The sequence below is a fragment of the Stegodyphus dumicola genome, chromosome 5 (genome assembly GCF_044657685.1).
Source record: "Stegodyphus dumicola isolate Sdum_Otavi_A_Nest chromosome 5, ASM4465768v1".
Classification (NCBI taxonomy): domain Eukaryota; kingdom Metazoa; phylum Arthropoda; class Arachnida; order Araneae; family Eresidae; genus Stegodyphus; species Stegodyphus dumicola.
In genome coordinates, this window is record NC_140772.1 from 127,141,477 (window position 1) to 127,160,434 (window position 18,958).

At 28.4% G+C, this 18,958-nt stretch overlaps 1 protein-coding gene across 1 annotated transcript in view; it reads left to right on the forward strand.

Annotated features, from left to right (window-relative positions):
• inc (BTB/POZ domain-containing protein inc) overlaps nucleotides 1-18,572 on the forward strand; it is a 45,460-nt gene extending 26,888 nt beyond the window's left edge. The window contains exons 5-6 of the mRNA XM_085817043.1: nucleotides 7,187-7,315; nucleotides 12,625-18,572. Of these exons, the coding sequence (XP_085673169.1) occupies nucleotides 7,187-7,315; nucleotides 12,625-12,654 (159 nt within the window). The 3' untranslated portion in view covers nucleotides 12,655-18,572. The remainder of the gene's footprint in view (nucleotides 1-7,186; nucleotides 7,316-12,624) is intronic.
• Nucleotides 18,573-18,958: the final 386 nt, after the last annotated feature.

An 18,958-nucleotide genomic window follows, 5' to 3' on the forward strand; every position in this document is an offset into this window, starting at 1 on the left:
TTTGGTATTTATTACATAATTTATTATATATATGTAATAAATAGGAGCTGGTTTATTGTGTAGATAGAATAATGACACTTGCTGACAGATGTAGTCATAAATTTAACATAATTTTATTTCTGTATAAACATTAATTCTTTAGATGCATAAATTAATTCGCACATCAGTTTTGGTTCTTAATAGAAATCTTGATCTGTTATTGGATAAGAGGTGTCTACATTGCAGGATCATTTAAGAAAGCATGATGGGAATTAATTTTGAAATGATATACTGTATTCAAGGTTCGTACGGTCCTTAAGAGTCCGTAAAAGTCCTTAATTTTTTGGGAATCAATTTTTGGTCCTTAAAAGTCCTTAATTTCGGCAAAAATCGTCAGAAGGTCCTTAATTTTAATCATCTGAAATTTCTGTCTGTTTTTACGACTGCCATTTTGAGTGTGAATTAACATTTTGGAATAATATTTTTGGCGATTTGCTGAAAAATATGGTTATCTTTTGAATGGGTTCATGAGTTATAATTTGTTCCTAGTTCTAATATAAATGGTGAGATATTGGAGTTTCTGAACAAGAAGTGAAACATAAGCATTTCGAAATTATTTCTTTTTTTCTAATGAAGAGCCCTTAAACAACTTTTTGATTTCAGGGGTGTGAACTCTTTAATTAAACTGTTCTAAATTTGGCCACTCATCAACATTTTGATGATTTTAAGATTTGTTTCTATAGAAAATTTTTAATTCCGAGATCTAGGAATTTTTCAGCAGTTTTTTTAGAACATTAATAAATTTCATTTAAATAATGGTTATATTTATGAGATAAGATTAAAATAAAGCATTCTTATTTTTGTTGTGATATTATAAAGTTCCATTTCGGCCATTTATTATATGTAGAAAATAAGCAAGGTATAATGCTATAAATCACCATTTACAAAACAGTTCTTAGCAAAAACAAACTAGCTATGTAATTAATTAAAAATGTATTTTTAAAAATTTTCATGGTAAGAGTTTTCCCCATATAATTGTCTCAGAATTCTCAAAATATACATCAGTTTTCTCCAGAGCTTAAAATGCACCCGAGCCCTGCTCCCGTACTTCTTAGTTTTGGGGATAAATCATAATTCTACCCAGGGTCCTAAATAAGAAAGCTGTGACACTTCTTTTTTGTACCTGAACAAAAGTTCAGTAGAAATTTGATATCGAAAATTTTACTTTTAGTAATAAAATTATATTAAAAATCGCTTATTAAATTTAAATTTTTCTCTTCATATTTTAATTTTTATTTAAACTATTTAATTATTTAATAATTAATTATTGAATTATTTTAATAATTAATATTAAATTTTTTAATTATTAATGACTTTATTAGCCATTTTTATTTATTTATTTTTGTACCTCTTTCTGACAATGTTTCACGGGTCTCCTGCACATCTAATTTTAGAAATTAAGCCCTGTTTTTCTCTATAAAATTAATTTTATGCTTTTTTCCTTCGATTTTTTTTTTCAAACTATTTCTGGCTGAGTGCTGTTACAGAATTGATAGGGGGTAATTTTTTTTTAGAATTTTAGACATCACAGCATGAAAAAATTAGAAAGATATGAAGGCAAGATTTATAGACCCACGATTCTTAAAGATTCCAGAAAAATGTGTCAAAACGAAAAATGTCTTCATAGTATTAACACATAATTTCTTACTTTTTGGAGAGTGCCTGGAAGAACAATGAAAACATTATAGTTGAATGTTTTACTACTGATACTAGAATCTTTTTCATAATATTTTAATCTTCCCTTTATTCTCTACTTTTCACTAGACACAAACAGAGAAAATATCAGAAATGCCTTCTTATTATATGGATAGGCATTATAGAAAGGAATTCTTTTATTAATAAAGATATTGAAAACTGACAATTTAAAAGATTCATCTAATATATCTTAATGCATCATACACAGGGCTGGCACTAGGCATTTTCCTATCTGATGCAGTCTCTGTGGATCTTAAATTCTGCTGCCTGGTGCCTTTCTAAATTCTGCTTCCAATGCCTGTTCTAAATTCTAAAAGTTTTGCCATTTGTAGAATTTATTGCTCAGTATGTCACTAAATTATAAAAATTATGCCACATCAGCTCTCTAATTGAAGCTTACCATATATATTTCATATTTCTTCTGAATGTTCATATTACTAAAGAAATAAAATTGGCAGCTTTTTCTATACATTCTAAATGCATTGAGTTTATTTAGAATGTCAGAAATCTTTAATTAAATCCAAAAATTCTAAAATAAAAAGGAAATGTGGAAGAAAGAAACTGAATACATGTGGAAGAAAAACAAAATTATTCTTCAAAGATATGTACAGTTATTATTATGTAAATTACCCAATTGTTTACAAGTTCCCATTTCCACTTTCTCACCAGAATGCAAATAAATCATTTAGACAGTTTTAAACCGAGATTTTTGGAATGTAAGACAAAAGTGTGTTTCCGACCTCCACTTGCTCCCTGCATTAGTTCCTGCCAGCTCTGATAATTTGTAATTATTCGTCTTGGATTACCGTTGCCGAAATTTGAGTTTATTATGATGATAGAGTTATTGAGCCAACCTAAAACGAAATTAAATTGTATAGTCTTTGACCAGTAATCCATATTTTTAGTTTGAATTTGACTTTCTTGTTTCATTACATCACTTCGAGCTGTAATTGATTTTGTTAGCATAAGAACATGACTTTATTTTTTAACTTTTTAAATAAGAATCTTATTTAAACCTTTGTCGGACATTGTAGTTACTTTCAGACATAGCAATAATTTGCTTTATATCTGTTGATGTGTTTCGGACTATTTAACTTTTACCAGATCAAATATACCGGTCCACAATGTACCTATTGACAGGTTAGGAGATAAAAACACCCTCATAGGTACATTGTGGACCGGTTGACAGGTTAGGAGATAAAAATACGCAGAAACTAGTGAGAACATTCTTTTGTGTATTGAGACAAATTTCTAATTGTTAGAAAAGGTGCTGAAAGAGAAGGAAATTGATATAAATTAGCCAAAATGTCTGGGAAGGCTTCAAAATTAAAAGACTCATAAATATTTTATTGAGTATTGTTGCTACAAAACATAAATGTTTTGTAGCTTTTAATGTGTAATTATCTGAATGTTGTTTAAGAATCAATGTCATAAATTACATGTATTTTAAACTGTGAAATTTTATTAGATTGGGATTTTAATAGGGCCTTTTTTAACAAATATTGTTAAAAATGAATAAAATTTAATAGTGGCCATGTAAATCCATAATGAGTAAGGTTACCTTATACCTAATTTAATTAATTAAAACTAACTGCTTGCCCTTAAAAATTATCTCTGCGTATTAAAGCGAGTTATTGCCTTTCATTAACCCTTACCGTAGTCACAAGATAAAACACAAAAATGTAAAAATTCATGTAAAACTTATTCTTTACATCTAGTGAGACTTAAAATAATGTAAAATAACTTATCACCTCTGGTGCTTTAGTGGCTTATTAGAACCTTAAAGTATATTAACTGAGTCACAACCCCTGGAACTCTACACGAAGCTACGACGTTAACGGCGTCAGACAAAACCCAGCTAACTTTCAGAACTTGCCCCAACTGTGCCTACATCAGGCCTTTCAGGTTTGTTCTGATCAGTAGGTATCTCTCTAGGTAAGCAGCAGCAGTGGCAACAGCTAGTCTTTTGTTGTGAATCATGCTGATTATGATTTTACTTCTCATTTTAACCTATGACGCTTGACATAAAATCTGCTTACTGTTTACTAAAGCTCTAGACTGAGCAAGTGTGTGACAAAATGAGATATAAAATAAAATCAACATAAAACTAACTGTTAGTAAAACGTAAATAAAATGTCACTTACCTCCTTTCAGATATGTTCATTTCTTATAAGTGTAAAGTATATAATGCTCCTTGATAAATTTCATATATTTTATTCTCAGACTTAATAATAATTATGTTAATTAAGTCATGTTTAATAATAATAATTCATCCTATTTACGAATCCATTTTATTTTTAGGATGGTATTACAAAAGTGAAGTTCAGGGATATATAATATTTTTAATTGAATTTATTCAGTTCCCATTCGCTCATAGGTCCTTAATTTTTTCATTAATGGTCCTTAGAAGTACTTAATTTCCATGCGCAGAAATGTGTACAAACCCTGTGTATTGATATATTATAAATAGTTACTGTTTTTAAGGACAGAAAGGGGAAGTACTCAAATAAAAATGAAGTAAAGGGAGTGTTTCCAATTAAAATAGAAGCTTGCTTTATGTATGTTATATCTTGCATACATACATACACACATATATAATAAGTTATGTTTTATAAAAAATATGATCAATTCCTTCTTTTTATCTCATTTTCATTAGAGAAATTTTCAAACAGTACTTTCAAAGCAAAAAAATTGCAAAACGGGAACAATTATTTAAGTCTTTCATAGCTTACTAAATACAATATTTCACTGAATAATTTTTTATCAGATAATAATTTTTTGTTGAAATATTTTTTCTCTGAAATTAAGCTTTCCTTATCTTTTGCCCATTTTATAATAATTTTAAAAAAGGCAATTGATTTAAAATTCTTCAGATGATTTAATTTTACTCTCCAAAGTGCAAATCACAGCCAGAAAAAATCCAGAAATTCTATCACAAGCCATCCTTTTTGTGAGCCTCATGAATTCTGTAAAACATTTAATCTGAAAGCATGATTATTGATTATGGAATGTGTTTTTAATCCCAGAAAAGCATTTTTATGACTGTGAAGCAATACTAACATAATTCATGTTAACTATGTTTGCAAAATTTAGGAATATTTACAGTATGTACTGAAATGGGAGACTGCTCTGAAATATAGTATTGTCTTGCACAATCCAAGGCTGCTGATCATTTTAATATAGCTGTAAATAAAAAGAGTAATGCTAAAAAACATTCCCTCTTTTTTACGTGGCAGGGCAGCGTAATCTATTGAACTTTATGAGCTGTTCATCATATTATTAGTTCTTATAGCATCCATCAAAATATATTTTTTTTGTATTAAATAATTTTCTGTAGCATAATATGCATTGTTATAGATCTATAGCTTATTTTCCACTGAAGTTGTTTTACTAGTATAGTCATAAAAAGGTGAAATAATGCTCTGATTTCACTGCAGAATAATTCTGTCTAATGCTAAACTTGTAATGAAATTTTATTTTATTTTGTTTAGTTAGTGTATTTTAATAAGCAATCTCTGGTTGTTTCTCTGTTTTTGTTTCATGGGAGATGGTTGTGCAGAGAGGGTTCACTCTAGTTTATTTTATCATGCTAACAAAAGCACCCGTTTAAAAAACTTTTCTTGTAATATTTATCTTAAAATACCTGAAAAATTTTTAAACAATTCAAGGTACAGCTTCAAAATTTCTGTTGATATTTAAACAGCTCATAGCTGTAAACTTAAGTATTTTAAAAAATGAAAAAAAAATATATTTTGATCATTTTTAATGTAGTATGTGCCTTTAAATTATGATTTAAAGACTAATAAAAATTTTAAAGAGTTAAAGACATATTAAAGACTAATTTAATTGAATAGTGTTAACTGTATTTTAAGAAAGTGTTATTAATTTTTTTAAATTTTAATAACATAAATATAATTTTTAGTTAAGAAAGATGTAAAACTCTCATACCACAATGAAACCTTGGATCATGAGTGCTTTCTATCATGAACAAATAATTTGAACAAAAAACATCTTGGATGATGAATGGTAATTTCACATTATGAACAGCCCAGCTCAGGAACAAATGATTTTCAGAGGTGTTTTGAGGTAACCTCTATCAGATAATTTACATTTAGGGATTTAAAGAATTACCATTTTAATATTTTCCATTGTTTAACTCTCATTAACTAATCCTACTGGCAAATGATTTACACGATCATGAATTTTGCCTAGAGGAAATTATAGCTAGATTGTATTGCAGAGATTCTGTGGGCTTTAACGCTGAGGAATTTTTTTTGCCTGTGATATTGTGTCTCTAGGCAAAGCTTTGGGCTTGGAAGTCAGTAACAAAGATAGGCCAATAAAATGAGTTCTGGATGAAAGAACTGAAACATTTTCAGAAGTGGCAACAAAAGGCAATTATGAAGGATGTGCCTTCAGAGGGAAAGGAATGAAGCGAAGATGAACCTAGATTTTTTTATATCTGAAACACGTGTGAAGTATGATAATGTTTAAAATTCTATGGAATGAATACCCTGATAAAGGTGTAGCAAGTCATTTTCAGTGAAAATTTTAGTGAAAACTTTAGAAACATTTTAAAACATGTATAAGAATAAATCACACTGGAGAAATTTTGGTACTTTTCTAGTATCGTAACCAGATTCAGGAATGTATTTGTATGAATGTCTGTGTGTGTATATACATACATGCATACATATGTACTAATGTATATTTCTGAATCCAGTCCCGATAGCAGAAAAGTACCCAAATTTTTAATGAATTAAAAGCTCAGTAAATCTGAAACAGAATCTGCTAAAAGACAAAGAAAAAATAAAATTGCCTCAAAGAGACAGTTACCTGAAGTTTTTGTGAAAGCAAACTTCTCATCTTCTCTATTCTTACCATTCACTCTTCTTCATATGAATACAGTTGAGTTAAATTAAAATTTCTTGTTTTATATAATAAATATTCTTTTTTTCTTTCTTAATGATTTCCATTATTTTTAAGTGATGTGCTTGTGCAGTTTTAAATAAGTGGTCATTAGTGGTCTAAGAACAGATTAAAGTATTTTTGATTTCTGAAAATCTTGAATGACAAACAGAAACAAACTAAATTTGTAAACTTAGGGTTCATTGTATTTCTTTCACATATTTTCATAAATAAAAAAAAAATTAATTAAAATTATTTCAAAGATTCTTGTACCTGTTATTAAATGGTGCTTGAAGAGAACATGAGATTTTTAAAAATGTGTTGTAATGTTAAATAAAATATAATTCTGCAAAAATGGTCTAAGTTTTTTTGTATATCTTTTGTTTCTAAACCAGAAATTTGAAATTTTTTATTTATTTACATCAGTTTGTTTCAATGTATTTAAATCATACTTTTTAATAATATAGTTAGATTAAAGGATTTATTTTATAATAATTCAGAAGAAATTTCTCATATCAAAATGTATAATCTTATGTTATTTCAGCTGATCAACATTGGTTCATCATACAATTATGGAAATGAAGATCATGCTGAGTTTCTGTGTGTTGTGTCTCGTGAGTATCCTGGATCATCATCCATTTCATCAGAATTTGAGCCAACTGATCGAGCCAAAGTATGTTTTGTATACCTTTTGCAATTACAAATTTTGTTTGAAATAAATAGTAAAATATTAATTTGCAAATTTTCTTAGCACTAGTATATTATGCTCAAATTATCAAATATCCAGAACAATGACATACTTGCTGTATTTGTTACAGTATAAAGTCCGTAATCTAGACGTCCATTATCCGGAATGATCTATAATCCGGACTTCAAAGCCACAAACTTACGCATGTGCGTAAAGCGTTTACTCATCCGCGTTTAATGCGCGCGTCCGCTACGCGTGCGCGTAAAGCGTTTACCCATGTGCGCTTCCGATAGAAAGTGACAGAGAGGTTATTGAAAACGAAAAAATTTAAATTGACAAGTTAGTTGGTATTCTCAACACAGCAATTATAGGACTTGAACAGTGGAACTTTGTAAATGAACAAGAAATGATGTCTGTTTATAGAATTAAAGAGAAAGTATAAGCACAAAAAACAAAGCAACTTGAACAATTTACATTTAAAGAAATGTTTAATAAAGTAAACAAATAAATATTAAGCTTTTTGTTTGGTAAATTTTGATACCCTTTAGATCATAATTGCTCTTTATTTCATAAATTATGGTTTATTTATTTTTATGTATTTATTTTTATTTTAGACTCACCATCGCACCCTTGTTTGGTCAAGAGTTTGCGCTTGGTTGTTTGGGAGGGATTCATCCAATTGGGAAGTTTTAACGATTTAACCGACACCCTGAATTTACAGTTGGGATCTTTTGCTCATACTATATATTTCGTGTCAGTTTGGGATCTTATCTATTTATTTATTATTTACCTTTCACTGGAGTTACCATTTAAAACCTTTGATTTAAATGATCAAATGGCAGAAGAGCAATGGGCAACATTGCCTAAGCTCTTTACCTTCTTTTCATAAGAAGGAAGCACCACTAATGTTATGTTAATTACGGTTTAATATTTTTAGTTGTATAATTTCTGCATGCCATCTTATCAGATTTAAATTGATGATCTATAATCCGGGAAAACCCCTAATCCGGAATCGCCGAAGTCCCAATGAGTCCGGATTACGGACTTTCTACTGTAGTAGAAGCTAACAGTAACATTTGCAATTTCAATACCTTTTCGAATATTTTATTTATATCTTTTGTATGTTTTTTGCATATCTTTTAAATTCTTAAATCATATTTTTTATTATTTAATTTTTGAATAAGGGAAAGTTTTATATATTGTGGTTACTTAAATTTTTTCACAACCTTTTATTAATGCTGTGAAATTAAATGTTATGATTAGGGAAATTGTTATTACTGGATATAGAAAACCTGAGCTAATTAGTTAAAATTAGCATTCCAGTTTTATTAGCATTCCAGCACTATGTGATTGATGGTAATTTAAATTAGCATTCCATTAAAATTAGCATTCCAGCACTATGTGATTGATGGTAATTTTATGTATGCAGTTTGCTTTGGCATAACTGATATTTCTATAAACATGTGTTGCTAAATCCTTCTATATTATGTATGATTTTAAAATAGCAGAGTGAAAATTTTCCTTATACATTTGTTTGGAATGCTTGTCCTGAATGTTTATGCTAAGTCTAGAAGTTATTGAATAATTAATCATGTCCTAATAGCAAGCAAGCCTCAGCTATCATTGTTCTGTTTGGGCTTATTATTATTTTTTCATTTAGTCTTGTCAGCTGATTGTATGTAATTAAATGAAGGTGAAAAGGTAGTGGTGTGTAATTTTTATTGCCCACGAACTATATCTTCACATCTTGATGGCCATTTTTGTTTGTTTAAAAAATTCACCTCCTTATTTATAAGGATTCATTTGATCTTTTAGATACCAAATTTGTCAGTTCTAAAAATTGTGAATATATTAGTGTGCTCTAATTTTTTTTTAAAGTAATTGACATAAAAGTTAATTTTTCATATGTAAACACAGCAGCCTTGAAAAGTATGGTAAGTCTTTGAAAAGAAGAGATACTTGTAAAATTATGTGTATTATACATATAGATTCCATCCCCATATTGGTGTGTGTCTCTTTAATTTTTCTCTTTATATAAATACTATTCATTCTTTGCCATTTTGCTTGTAATTTTTATAAAGTACATTGGAAAATGACCAGGTTTAAATAAGTCGTTGGATTAAGTAATCAATAATGATCAGCTTCAGTAATCAGATTTTAAAAGTGTTTCATTCATATCACAAAATAATAATATATTTTAAGTAATAAAATTAATTAGGTGATACTGAAATCTCGTACAGAAATGTAGTTTGCATTAAATTATACTGTACAATAGAAATTTGTCTAGATTAAAAATTTTCTTAGTAGTGGCAACATATAAAGCTATTAAGAATTATAACTGCATGTATCTTTTTATTTTATACATTGGATTGTGATTGATGGATTATGTAATAACTTTAAGCATTTATAATAGAAGGGCAGTTAAGAATAGTAAGCATATATGTATATATTTTTATTTCTGTCGAAAGAAATTTATTCTAAACATACCCTGTTCATCAGTCTTTATAAAAAAAAACTTGATTTAGAGTTTAGAAAATGCAGAGTAAAAATAGGTAAGGAAATATAAAAATCAAATTTATGTAATTTTAAAAGTATTAAAAATCATTTCAAATTATGCAGTTTTATTTGCTGCTCAAGGTCATTTTTATTATGCTATATGTTATACCAGAAATATGTATTATAATTTAACTAACTTTATACCTATTTTAGATTTGTAATTAATAATTATAAACATGCATATATAAGTAGAGTAAAATACCCTACATACAAATTTTTGAGTCGACATATGACCAGACTGGAACAAATAAAGAAAGGGTTTTTTTTTTTTTTTTTTTGAAAGACCTATTGAAAAGCATATCTGCTTGGAAGAAATTGGAAATTCTGAAGAGAATCGATACACGTGACAAGATAACTAATATCATATATCATTTGAAAAAAACTTCATGAAGCATAAGTGGCTTTCATGTGTATTTGGTTTCCATTTCTAGTTGTTGAATTAATAGCTTTTTCATAACAATGAGACTGTTACATTTTTAATGTTAAACAAATGTGAGAGGGCAAGAAATACTCGCGTGGCTGTTGGTGTAATAAGCAGATTTAACACGAATTATTGTTCTGAAAATGCTTAAAACAGCTATATGCCACCCATGCTATTTTTTTACAGTATTAGATGCTGCACTTTTTTTAATGTGCTATAGATTATATTTATCTTATAGTAGAAAAATACAAACCAAATTAAGTAAAAATTGCCGTAATTTTTTTGGGGGGGGCAGAACCTTTTGATCTTTATTATTATTATTATTATTACAAGATAATTCAGTAAGAATTTTGAAAGCCCGAGATCCGGACGTCCAATATCGGAAATGATCTAAAGTCTGGACCTCAAAGTCACCACCAACTTTTTTTTTTGTATGCTTTACACCTGCGAATTTGATTCCCCCTTCTGCACATAATAAAACATGTGGAGAGTCCCGATTCTTAATTTCACTTTGGCACTAAATAAAATACCTCATTATTGAAGAAACAGTCATTTTAGCATAATTTGTATGATTAATAATTTGGCTCCATAGCTGCGTATCTGCTTGGCATACATCACAAACCAAAACATTCTACATAAATGCAATGTTAATTTTACACCTACTAATATTTTATGCCGCTGACGCTAACCTGGCAAACCATTATTTATTATATTTTGCTTTCATCACTGCATGTTTATCAACACATGACAACTTGAGTAATTACTCATGTAGTGATGCCTAAACATTTTTTTTTTTATGTTAGTAATTGAATAATAAAGAGTATGGCAACCTTTTATGTTGATATTACGCTTGGCGATGATTGCAGATTTAAGTTAAATATGCTAAGAAATGTTGACGAGGGAAAATATAACAAAAATTTCTTTCCGTATGCTAAAAATAGATATTGTTAATGATAGGCCAAAAGATTACATTTAGTGGTATTTGAAAATGAGATAACTGATTTGTTATTCACATAAACCCAGAACCAGCGCCAAGGCTCGTATGGTGGCAGTAAGTCCATTTATAGATTTTCTGATGTGTTATTCACATTAGTTTTAATGGTAATGAAAATAATGTAAACTCTTACTTCAAGTAATTAAAGTTTTGAAATCTTTATAGCACTGTATTTGCAAGAACTTCGCAATTGAAATATCTTTGTAGGCTGCATAAAATTTCTCTAGGCGCTGTATGAGGCATGCGCGCCACCAGTTTCAGACCATTGTTCTAGATTATTCTACCATTTTGTTCTTGATTCTCCATTACTTCTTGGATTACTGGATTCCTGGAAAATGTTGACTTTAATTGTGTCAATTCAGCTGTTGGTTTGAAAAAATAACTTTGTTAACATATTGACTGCTATGGCACTTTTCAGATTTCGGTCTGAAAGCCAAATCGATATAATCATATCATATTATTAAAAATACTAATTATGATTTTTAACAATTATTAAAAAGTTTACAGGATTTTTTTTGTAGAAAAAAGGGTCCTATGGATTATCTACTTGTCGGCTTTTGTTAGACAAAGATCTTCACAGAAGCCCACTACGAGTTGATTTGTATAGACATGCTTCAACTTATCACCTTGATACAGCTAAAACAAGCTAAGCGAGTAAGTAACTTGCAGCGGCACAAAAGTGGCAAGTCAAGAAACTACACGATAACTCGTATTGAGCGTCCTGAAGAAGAGCGCTAGTACGAGTTCTCATTTTGGGCAGTCCAACGTCTTAAGCTTTATACCAGAAATTGCATTGCAAACAAACATACTGAGATATATGCCAAAACATTGTTACTTTGTTATTAATTGCTTATCAACTTCCCTCTGCCCTCCTAATTTTTTTTGTAGTTGCAAATCATTAATGAAAGGATGTGGAAAGTTAGCATTGAGACTTTTTTTTAAGCTTTTAGAAGAATAAATGATTCCTTTGTTAATCATCTATAGCAACGGTCTACACAACATAGATATATTTTCTATTTTTTTTTATAGTATAGTCTTTTTATAGCATAGTTATAGCATATAGAAGTTTCACAAGCAAATTATAGGTTTATGAATTTCCTGAATTAACAGAGTTTGAAGACCACTACTGTACATGTATTTATTACATAGCTGTTTGCAAGTACAAATAAATTTATGGTCCTTTTTGAAATTCTTTATGCAAGAAAAAACTAGCCTTCCACCGCCCAATTTTTTCTTTTAAATTTATTTGAAAGTGCATTAATATTTACTTAAATAAGTGCATAATATTTACTTACATACTTTTTTCTTTTTTGTTTTTTCCAGGTTATACAGCAAAAGGCTGCTCGAATGTGAATTCACATTCCTTGATTATAATTGACTAAAGTATGTTGGTGATGTGTAGACATCTGTGATACTATATCTATATGGATTCTCTGTATTTTCCGTCTCTGATGTTTTATCCCCTTGTATTTAAATGTTTCCCATTAAGAGAGAAGCTCCTTTCTATATGTCAGCATTTCAGCCTCTTGTTATGAATTCATCTCTTATGCAAAGCAAACTGTGGACAGTATTTAATGAATCTCTTTATAATGTATCTGAAATCCCAGATTTAAAATATTGTATTATTACTCGTACTTTGAATTATCAAGCCTACTTTTTAACTTGTTTTTATTGTGAATTTTCCTGATTATTCACAAATGCGAATTCTATATGTTATATTGGAAAAAAAAAAAAAAAAAAAAAAAAAAAAAATAGCATATAGCTATTCTTTGCTGTTTATATTAAATTTGTTTGAACCACTGATAAATTTTGGAAAATGATCTGTAATAAACAATAATAAAAATGAGTGCATAATTACTGGTTAATGTGTTCCCTTTTATTCATTATGTTAGCTAATGTGCTTACTGATCACCATTTTAGTTTCAATTAATTTAAACATTCATGTTATGGGATTTAGAATTTAGGTTAACCATTCACATATATAGGTTTTTCGCATGATATACTTAAGCAGATTTTTGCAATACTGTATGCTGTTTTGCATATTGATTAATTAGGTAAATATTTTAAACTTTAACTAATCAAAGTAAAATTTTATAAAAAGTTGATAAAATAATTGTTTTTAATGATTATGTATAAATATATATGTCAATTCGTGTATGTCCATTGTGTGTTGTTGGAGAAGTTAAAATTATATTTTTAACACATGATCATTTTTTCCTTGATTAAAAAATGACACATACATACTAGATAATTTTTACCTATGCATTGTTTACTCGACGTCTAGAGAAGAGCTGTATATTGTGATTTTGTACAATAAAATTTTGACCAAATTATTTTAAAATACATTATGTGTTTTCCAATTAAGTTTCATATCTAGGAATTTTGAATAGATGTACATGATTATTTCTGATAAGTTCTTTCAAAATTGGATTTAAAGCCTTATAATAATTTAACTTGCAGGGGAAATGATTAAAATCTACTTTTTGATACCTATGCTATTTTCTGTTAATAGATTTAATTTTGTATTTTAAAAAGAAGGGGGGATAACTTTATAGTTCAAATAAAAAATAAAATTGTCTGTGTAAAATGCAAGCCTATTTAAGTACAAAAATATTTGTAAATTATGAATATTTTGCAAATGTTTGTTATGCTGATGAAATGATGTTAATTTGTATGTATTTTTTCCATTCTATTAGTAGGAAAGATAGGTATAGATAGATAAATGTGAAAGCTGATGCAACAAATTTTTGCCTACCGTAGCCTTTTGAACTATGTAAACTGTACATTTCTTACACATTCACTGAGTATTTCATGAGTTTAATGAACAAAATGTAATAAATGTTCTAGTTTTTCTGCAGTTTAGTCACTGTAGCATCCGTTTGTTATAAAGTAAGATATCCTTTGTAATTGGTTTACTTCTGTAACAGCCTTTGATACATTGTTTGTTTCTATTTATGTGAATTTTTGTCCTTATTAATTTTGAATATTTCCTTCTTGTGAGGTGTGTTTTACCTTGCATTTAAGTGTCCGATATGTATTGTATAATGCAATATGAATCACTTATTTATAAAACCCATAACTGCAATATCAAGTGTCAAAACTAAATTGTACGTGTTTCACTGATTGTTATCGTTGCTGCTGTACATTTTGCACTTGGAACTGCAATTCACAGCTAATATTGAGAAGCATCAAAGCATTTGATTTTTTAAAATGTATTAAAAAATTCTATATCAGCAGTCACGTTTTTGTTATGTTATTTGTTCTTTCAGTGGGCATTTATTATTGTGTTTTGGAAACTGATGAAATTTCTTTTTCATCAGTCTTTGAATTCTGAAAAAGTGTCTATTTCTTAAATGGCGAAAGTGATTGTACCTGCTCACTGAATGTTAAAATGTTAATTTTATATTAGAAATGTTATGTTTTATTTTTTGAAATTGCAGTTTAGTGTAGTTTTTGTAACTAGTAAAGTTTTACTCCATTTAAATAATTTTTTGATTTTTTTTTTCCTGGGGGGGGGGGGTATTAAAAGTATGCAAATGGAAAATGTAACAGTTGTGGTTGTTTAATGATGTTGAGGTTTTGAAATTCATTTACCTTTGCTTTGCTTTTGAAATACCTTTTATGTGTTAATCTTTAATTAGTATTTTTAAATTTTACCAAATGCTGTAAAGATATGAAAGAGAGAATAGTCATAATTTTTTCCCTGTACATCTTTTTTGCATATATTTTTCTATCTGCTGTTATTTATGTATGTAATGCAGTATAAAAACTTATTTTTGATGAAAGAAGTTTTTTTTTTTTTTTTAAATAATTTATATTGCAAACTGAAATTTTGTAATGTGTAAGTCAACACAAAATCAATAATATATATTATGAAAACTTTCCCTCTTTTTAGGGGGGGCATCAGTTTATATTAGAAATAACGATATAGTGGGTTCTGAAAGTATTAAAATAAAGTTTGGCAGAGATATAAAAATTCCCCCCCTTCCTGGCCAATGGTGGGCTTTAGCTCTTTATAGATGTTGGCCACTACTAAGACCAGAAGAGATGGCCTCTGTACTATGGAGGCACCTAATAGATGGGCCCCCATTCCCTCCTATGAAGAGATGATCCTATGAAGAAATTACATCCAAGCCTTGGGTATAAGAAGTAATGGTCTTTGGAAAAGCTGCTTTGAAAATTGACAATGGAAAGTTAATGTTTTGCAGTACAGAGCACAAAATATAACATATTACATATTTCTTCTAGCATTTTGAAAGATATTGTAAAGAATGACAAAAAGGCCACTAAAATGTTTAGTAGCTATATGATTATTATTTTGTACGTTCTTCAGAAAACTGCTTATGATACAGAATTAAGTATAAAAACATATTTGTCTAATTTATATGGAATTGAAGACATTTAAAAAATACTAAGTAATAAAACAGACTGTTTAGCTATATCTATACATAATTTTTTTTGTGTGTGTTTTCTGAAAATGGAATGCCTTAATTTGCATTTACTCATGTAATTTAATAAATTTAAGATGCTCAGAAATCAATACATAGCCTGAAATATTATTAGTCTTTAAGTCAGGGGTGAGTAAATACTTTTAACCAGACCAAAAATGTTTTTTTTTTGGTACAACTTGTGGGCAGGGTGATGATTTTCTGTGGTGCCCTGTTATTTGCAAGACATGATAAGAGGGGGAAAATCCCTATAGAGATTTAAAATATATATATGCTAAAGGTGGGATCTATTTGTGCTGTCCAGATTTAGATGTATACTGTTTCATTTTTAAATAAAAATTCAAGGTGAAACGTTCTTTCTCTAAGTTTCCTTTTCTGATCAATCTTATCTCAACGTTGTTTAATTTCTAAAATTTATGTCATTGTTTGATTTCTAAATTAAAGCTGATTCAGTATTTTGTATACAAAATTGTTTAGGAAAGAGATGAAAAATATTGCTGCGCAGGAGTTCATAATGGGCCAGATTAAGCAAATAGAAGGGCTGCATATGGACTACAGGTCGGCTTTTTCCCACCACTGCTCTTATTAACTGGCTTATAATACTAACACTAATTTTGTTTTTGAAATTTTTGTTTAAATTTTTTAGAGAAGTGCCTCTTGTTTTTTGACTTCAAAATTATATGAATATTTTATGAAAATTTTTTACTGAAATTGAGTAATTGCAGCTCTTAGAAGTGGAATTTAGCTTAGTATACTTTATTTCGTAATAAATAACAGCAGTTTCTTAGTGTTTTCTTAGAATGTTGCATAGTAGACAAGAGTGTCGAGATTTGACTATGTTTAGCTGTATTTCATGCTAAATTGTAATTATTTGTTGAATTTTATGTAAAAATTTTTATATTAAAAATCTTTCTTGATTTTTTTCTCCAGGATGTTCACTGACAGTTGAAATATTCTGAATGAAAAAAGAAATTTAAATCATCAACTGCTGAGTTAAGTGTTAACTTTTTAAACATGGTGTTTATCTGTATACATGTGTGGTTCATTTTCATCATCTGTATGTGAGTACTGCCCATTCATATCTAGGTAGAGAATATTTAAACATATTTGAAACATGCATTTAAATTATTTGTATACATAAATAAAGAAAGCTAAGTATCTTTCATATGCAAATTTTCGTGAGATGTTGCAGATTCAAATTGGCTCATTGCTCGGAACTTGCCAATCATCTCCATTAATTATGTGTATTTATTAAGTTTGTGTTATGTTTTACGTAAGGAGTTTTATCTGTGCTCAGTTCTTGCCAAGTTCCAATCATAGAGCTCTTGTGTAGCAGAAGATAGAAGTGCATTTCATCTGCTGTAATAATTGTTTAATAATTTTCTGTGTAATAGTAGGCCTCTAGTTTCAAAAGAAAATGAGAGTTTTTAATCTTAAATTGTGTGAAAGAAAACTGTCATAGCACAGCTCTGTATTCTTTCTTATGTTATAACAGTAAGCTTTATTATCTTTATATGCTGCTGAAAACAGCCAAACTTCCTCACAGTGTCAACTGGATGGTAAAAATCTGAAGTTTAAATGAGCATTCATAACTTTTGGTTTTTGCTGATAATTTATTTCATTAATATCATTTGTAATTTCCAAATTAAAATATAACATTATATTTCAGCATTTAACATACAAAATATACTAAATTAAATTTAAAAAGAGAGCGGTTGGAGTTCAGAACATCACAATATCTTTGAGAAAGTAAGCTTTCTCCGTCTATTACAGAATACAATTTTTTCCTGTGCAATTTTCTTGTGCCCATGTATTAAGAATATGTTTTGACTAAACTTTTCGTAAACTAGCTGATATATTTTCATTAAGCAATATACTAAAAGCACTGAGGGTGTTTAGTAAGAATCTGAAATTGCAAATGCCCATGGAAACTTGACAGTTTTATTGTCAAGTGCATGATATTATAGATTCAAGTATTTATCATAATATATTAATGTTTCATACTTTTTTATGTATGCATTACCAGATATCATTAGCAAATATCAGTAATGGTATTTTAAGAGATATACTTTTCTGGCTATTGAGCAAACCATTCAGTTTTTTTACTGAACGGTTTGCTCAATCAAGTTTAATATTTAGTTTGATATTTATCTATATATGATATCTATGAATAAGATAATAATTAAATTAATATGAATGTGAACATTTTTATTTCATTTGGCATACTTTGTTTTGGTTTATATAAACTTAACGCATTTCATATTTGAAATTAGAGACTTGGGTTAAGATATAGAAGTCAGGAGTACATAGTATTTATTCTGTACTCCTTTTCAAGGTTTTTAAAAAAGATAATATTGAAATGGAAACAGTTCAATTTCTAATAATTATTCTGCTCATGATACTATAAAATAATGTTCTGATATTCTATTGCTTATTAATTTTGGACTTCTATGCTTTTTAGTTATTTTCTGTGGAAGAATTTTTTTATTGTTGTACTTACATAATTTATTGTATATTATTTTGTTGTATTTTGGAATTTACATCAAGAAATAAATAACTTCATAATTAAAACCATTGATTTACAAGGAAAGTAAATCAAGTTTTAAACATTTGTTGCTTAAAGAATTAATATATATATATATATATATATATATTAAGAAAAGCATTTTCTTGCTAGAGGCCTGTTTTACTACTAGCAGGTGATGTCATTTCAGTATCTGGAAGAACTTTGTTGCTTCTATTGGATATAGTGTATAATACTTTGTATAATTTTTTTAAAAATCTGGACTTGAATTGTATGAAAATAAAATTGTTGTACTATTATTTTGTTTCATTTTTCACACAACAATTTATTTATTTTCCTATTTATACAGGTCACATTAGCATTTGACTATCTTTCCATTCATAAAATGATTTTTATCAATATTTTTGTTGTTTTTATTTTTAATTTAATTTTACAATGTCTTACTCTCTGTTCATGTAGTTATAGAATTTTTTAGTGTTAGTTTTTTTACTATTTCTCTAATTTAAATTTTTTGAACAACATGAATATTTTTACCCTTTTGCATCCAACAGAATGTTTTTACAACAAATGCACATTATGTAGCATCATGCACATCATACTTACCAAAATTTTCCTCCCCCTTTTTGAATTTATTTCTTCTTTTAAAATTTGAAGAGGAATTTACTATGCATAGTATTTCTATGGG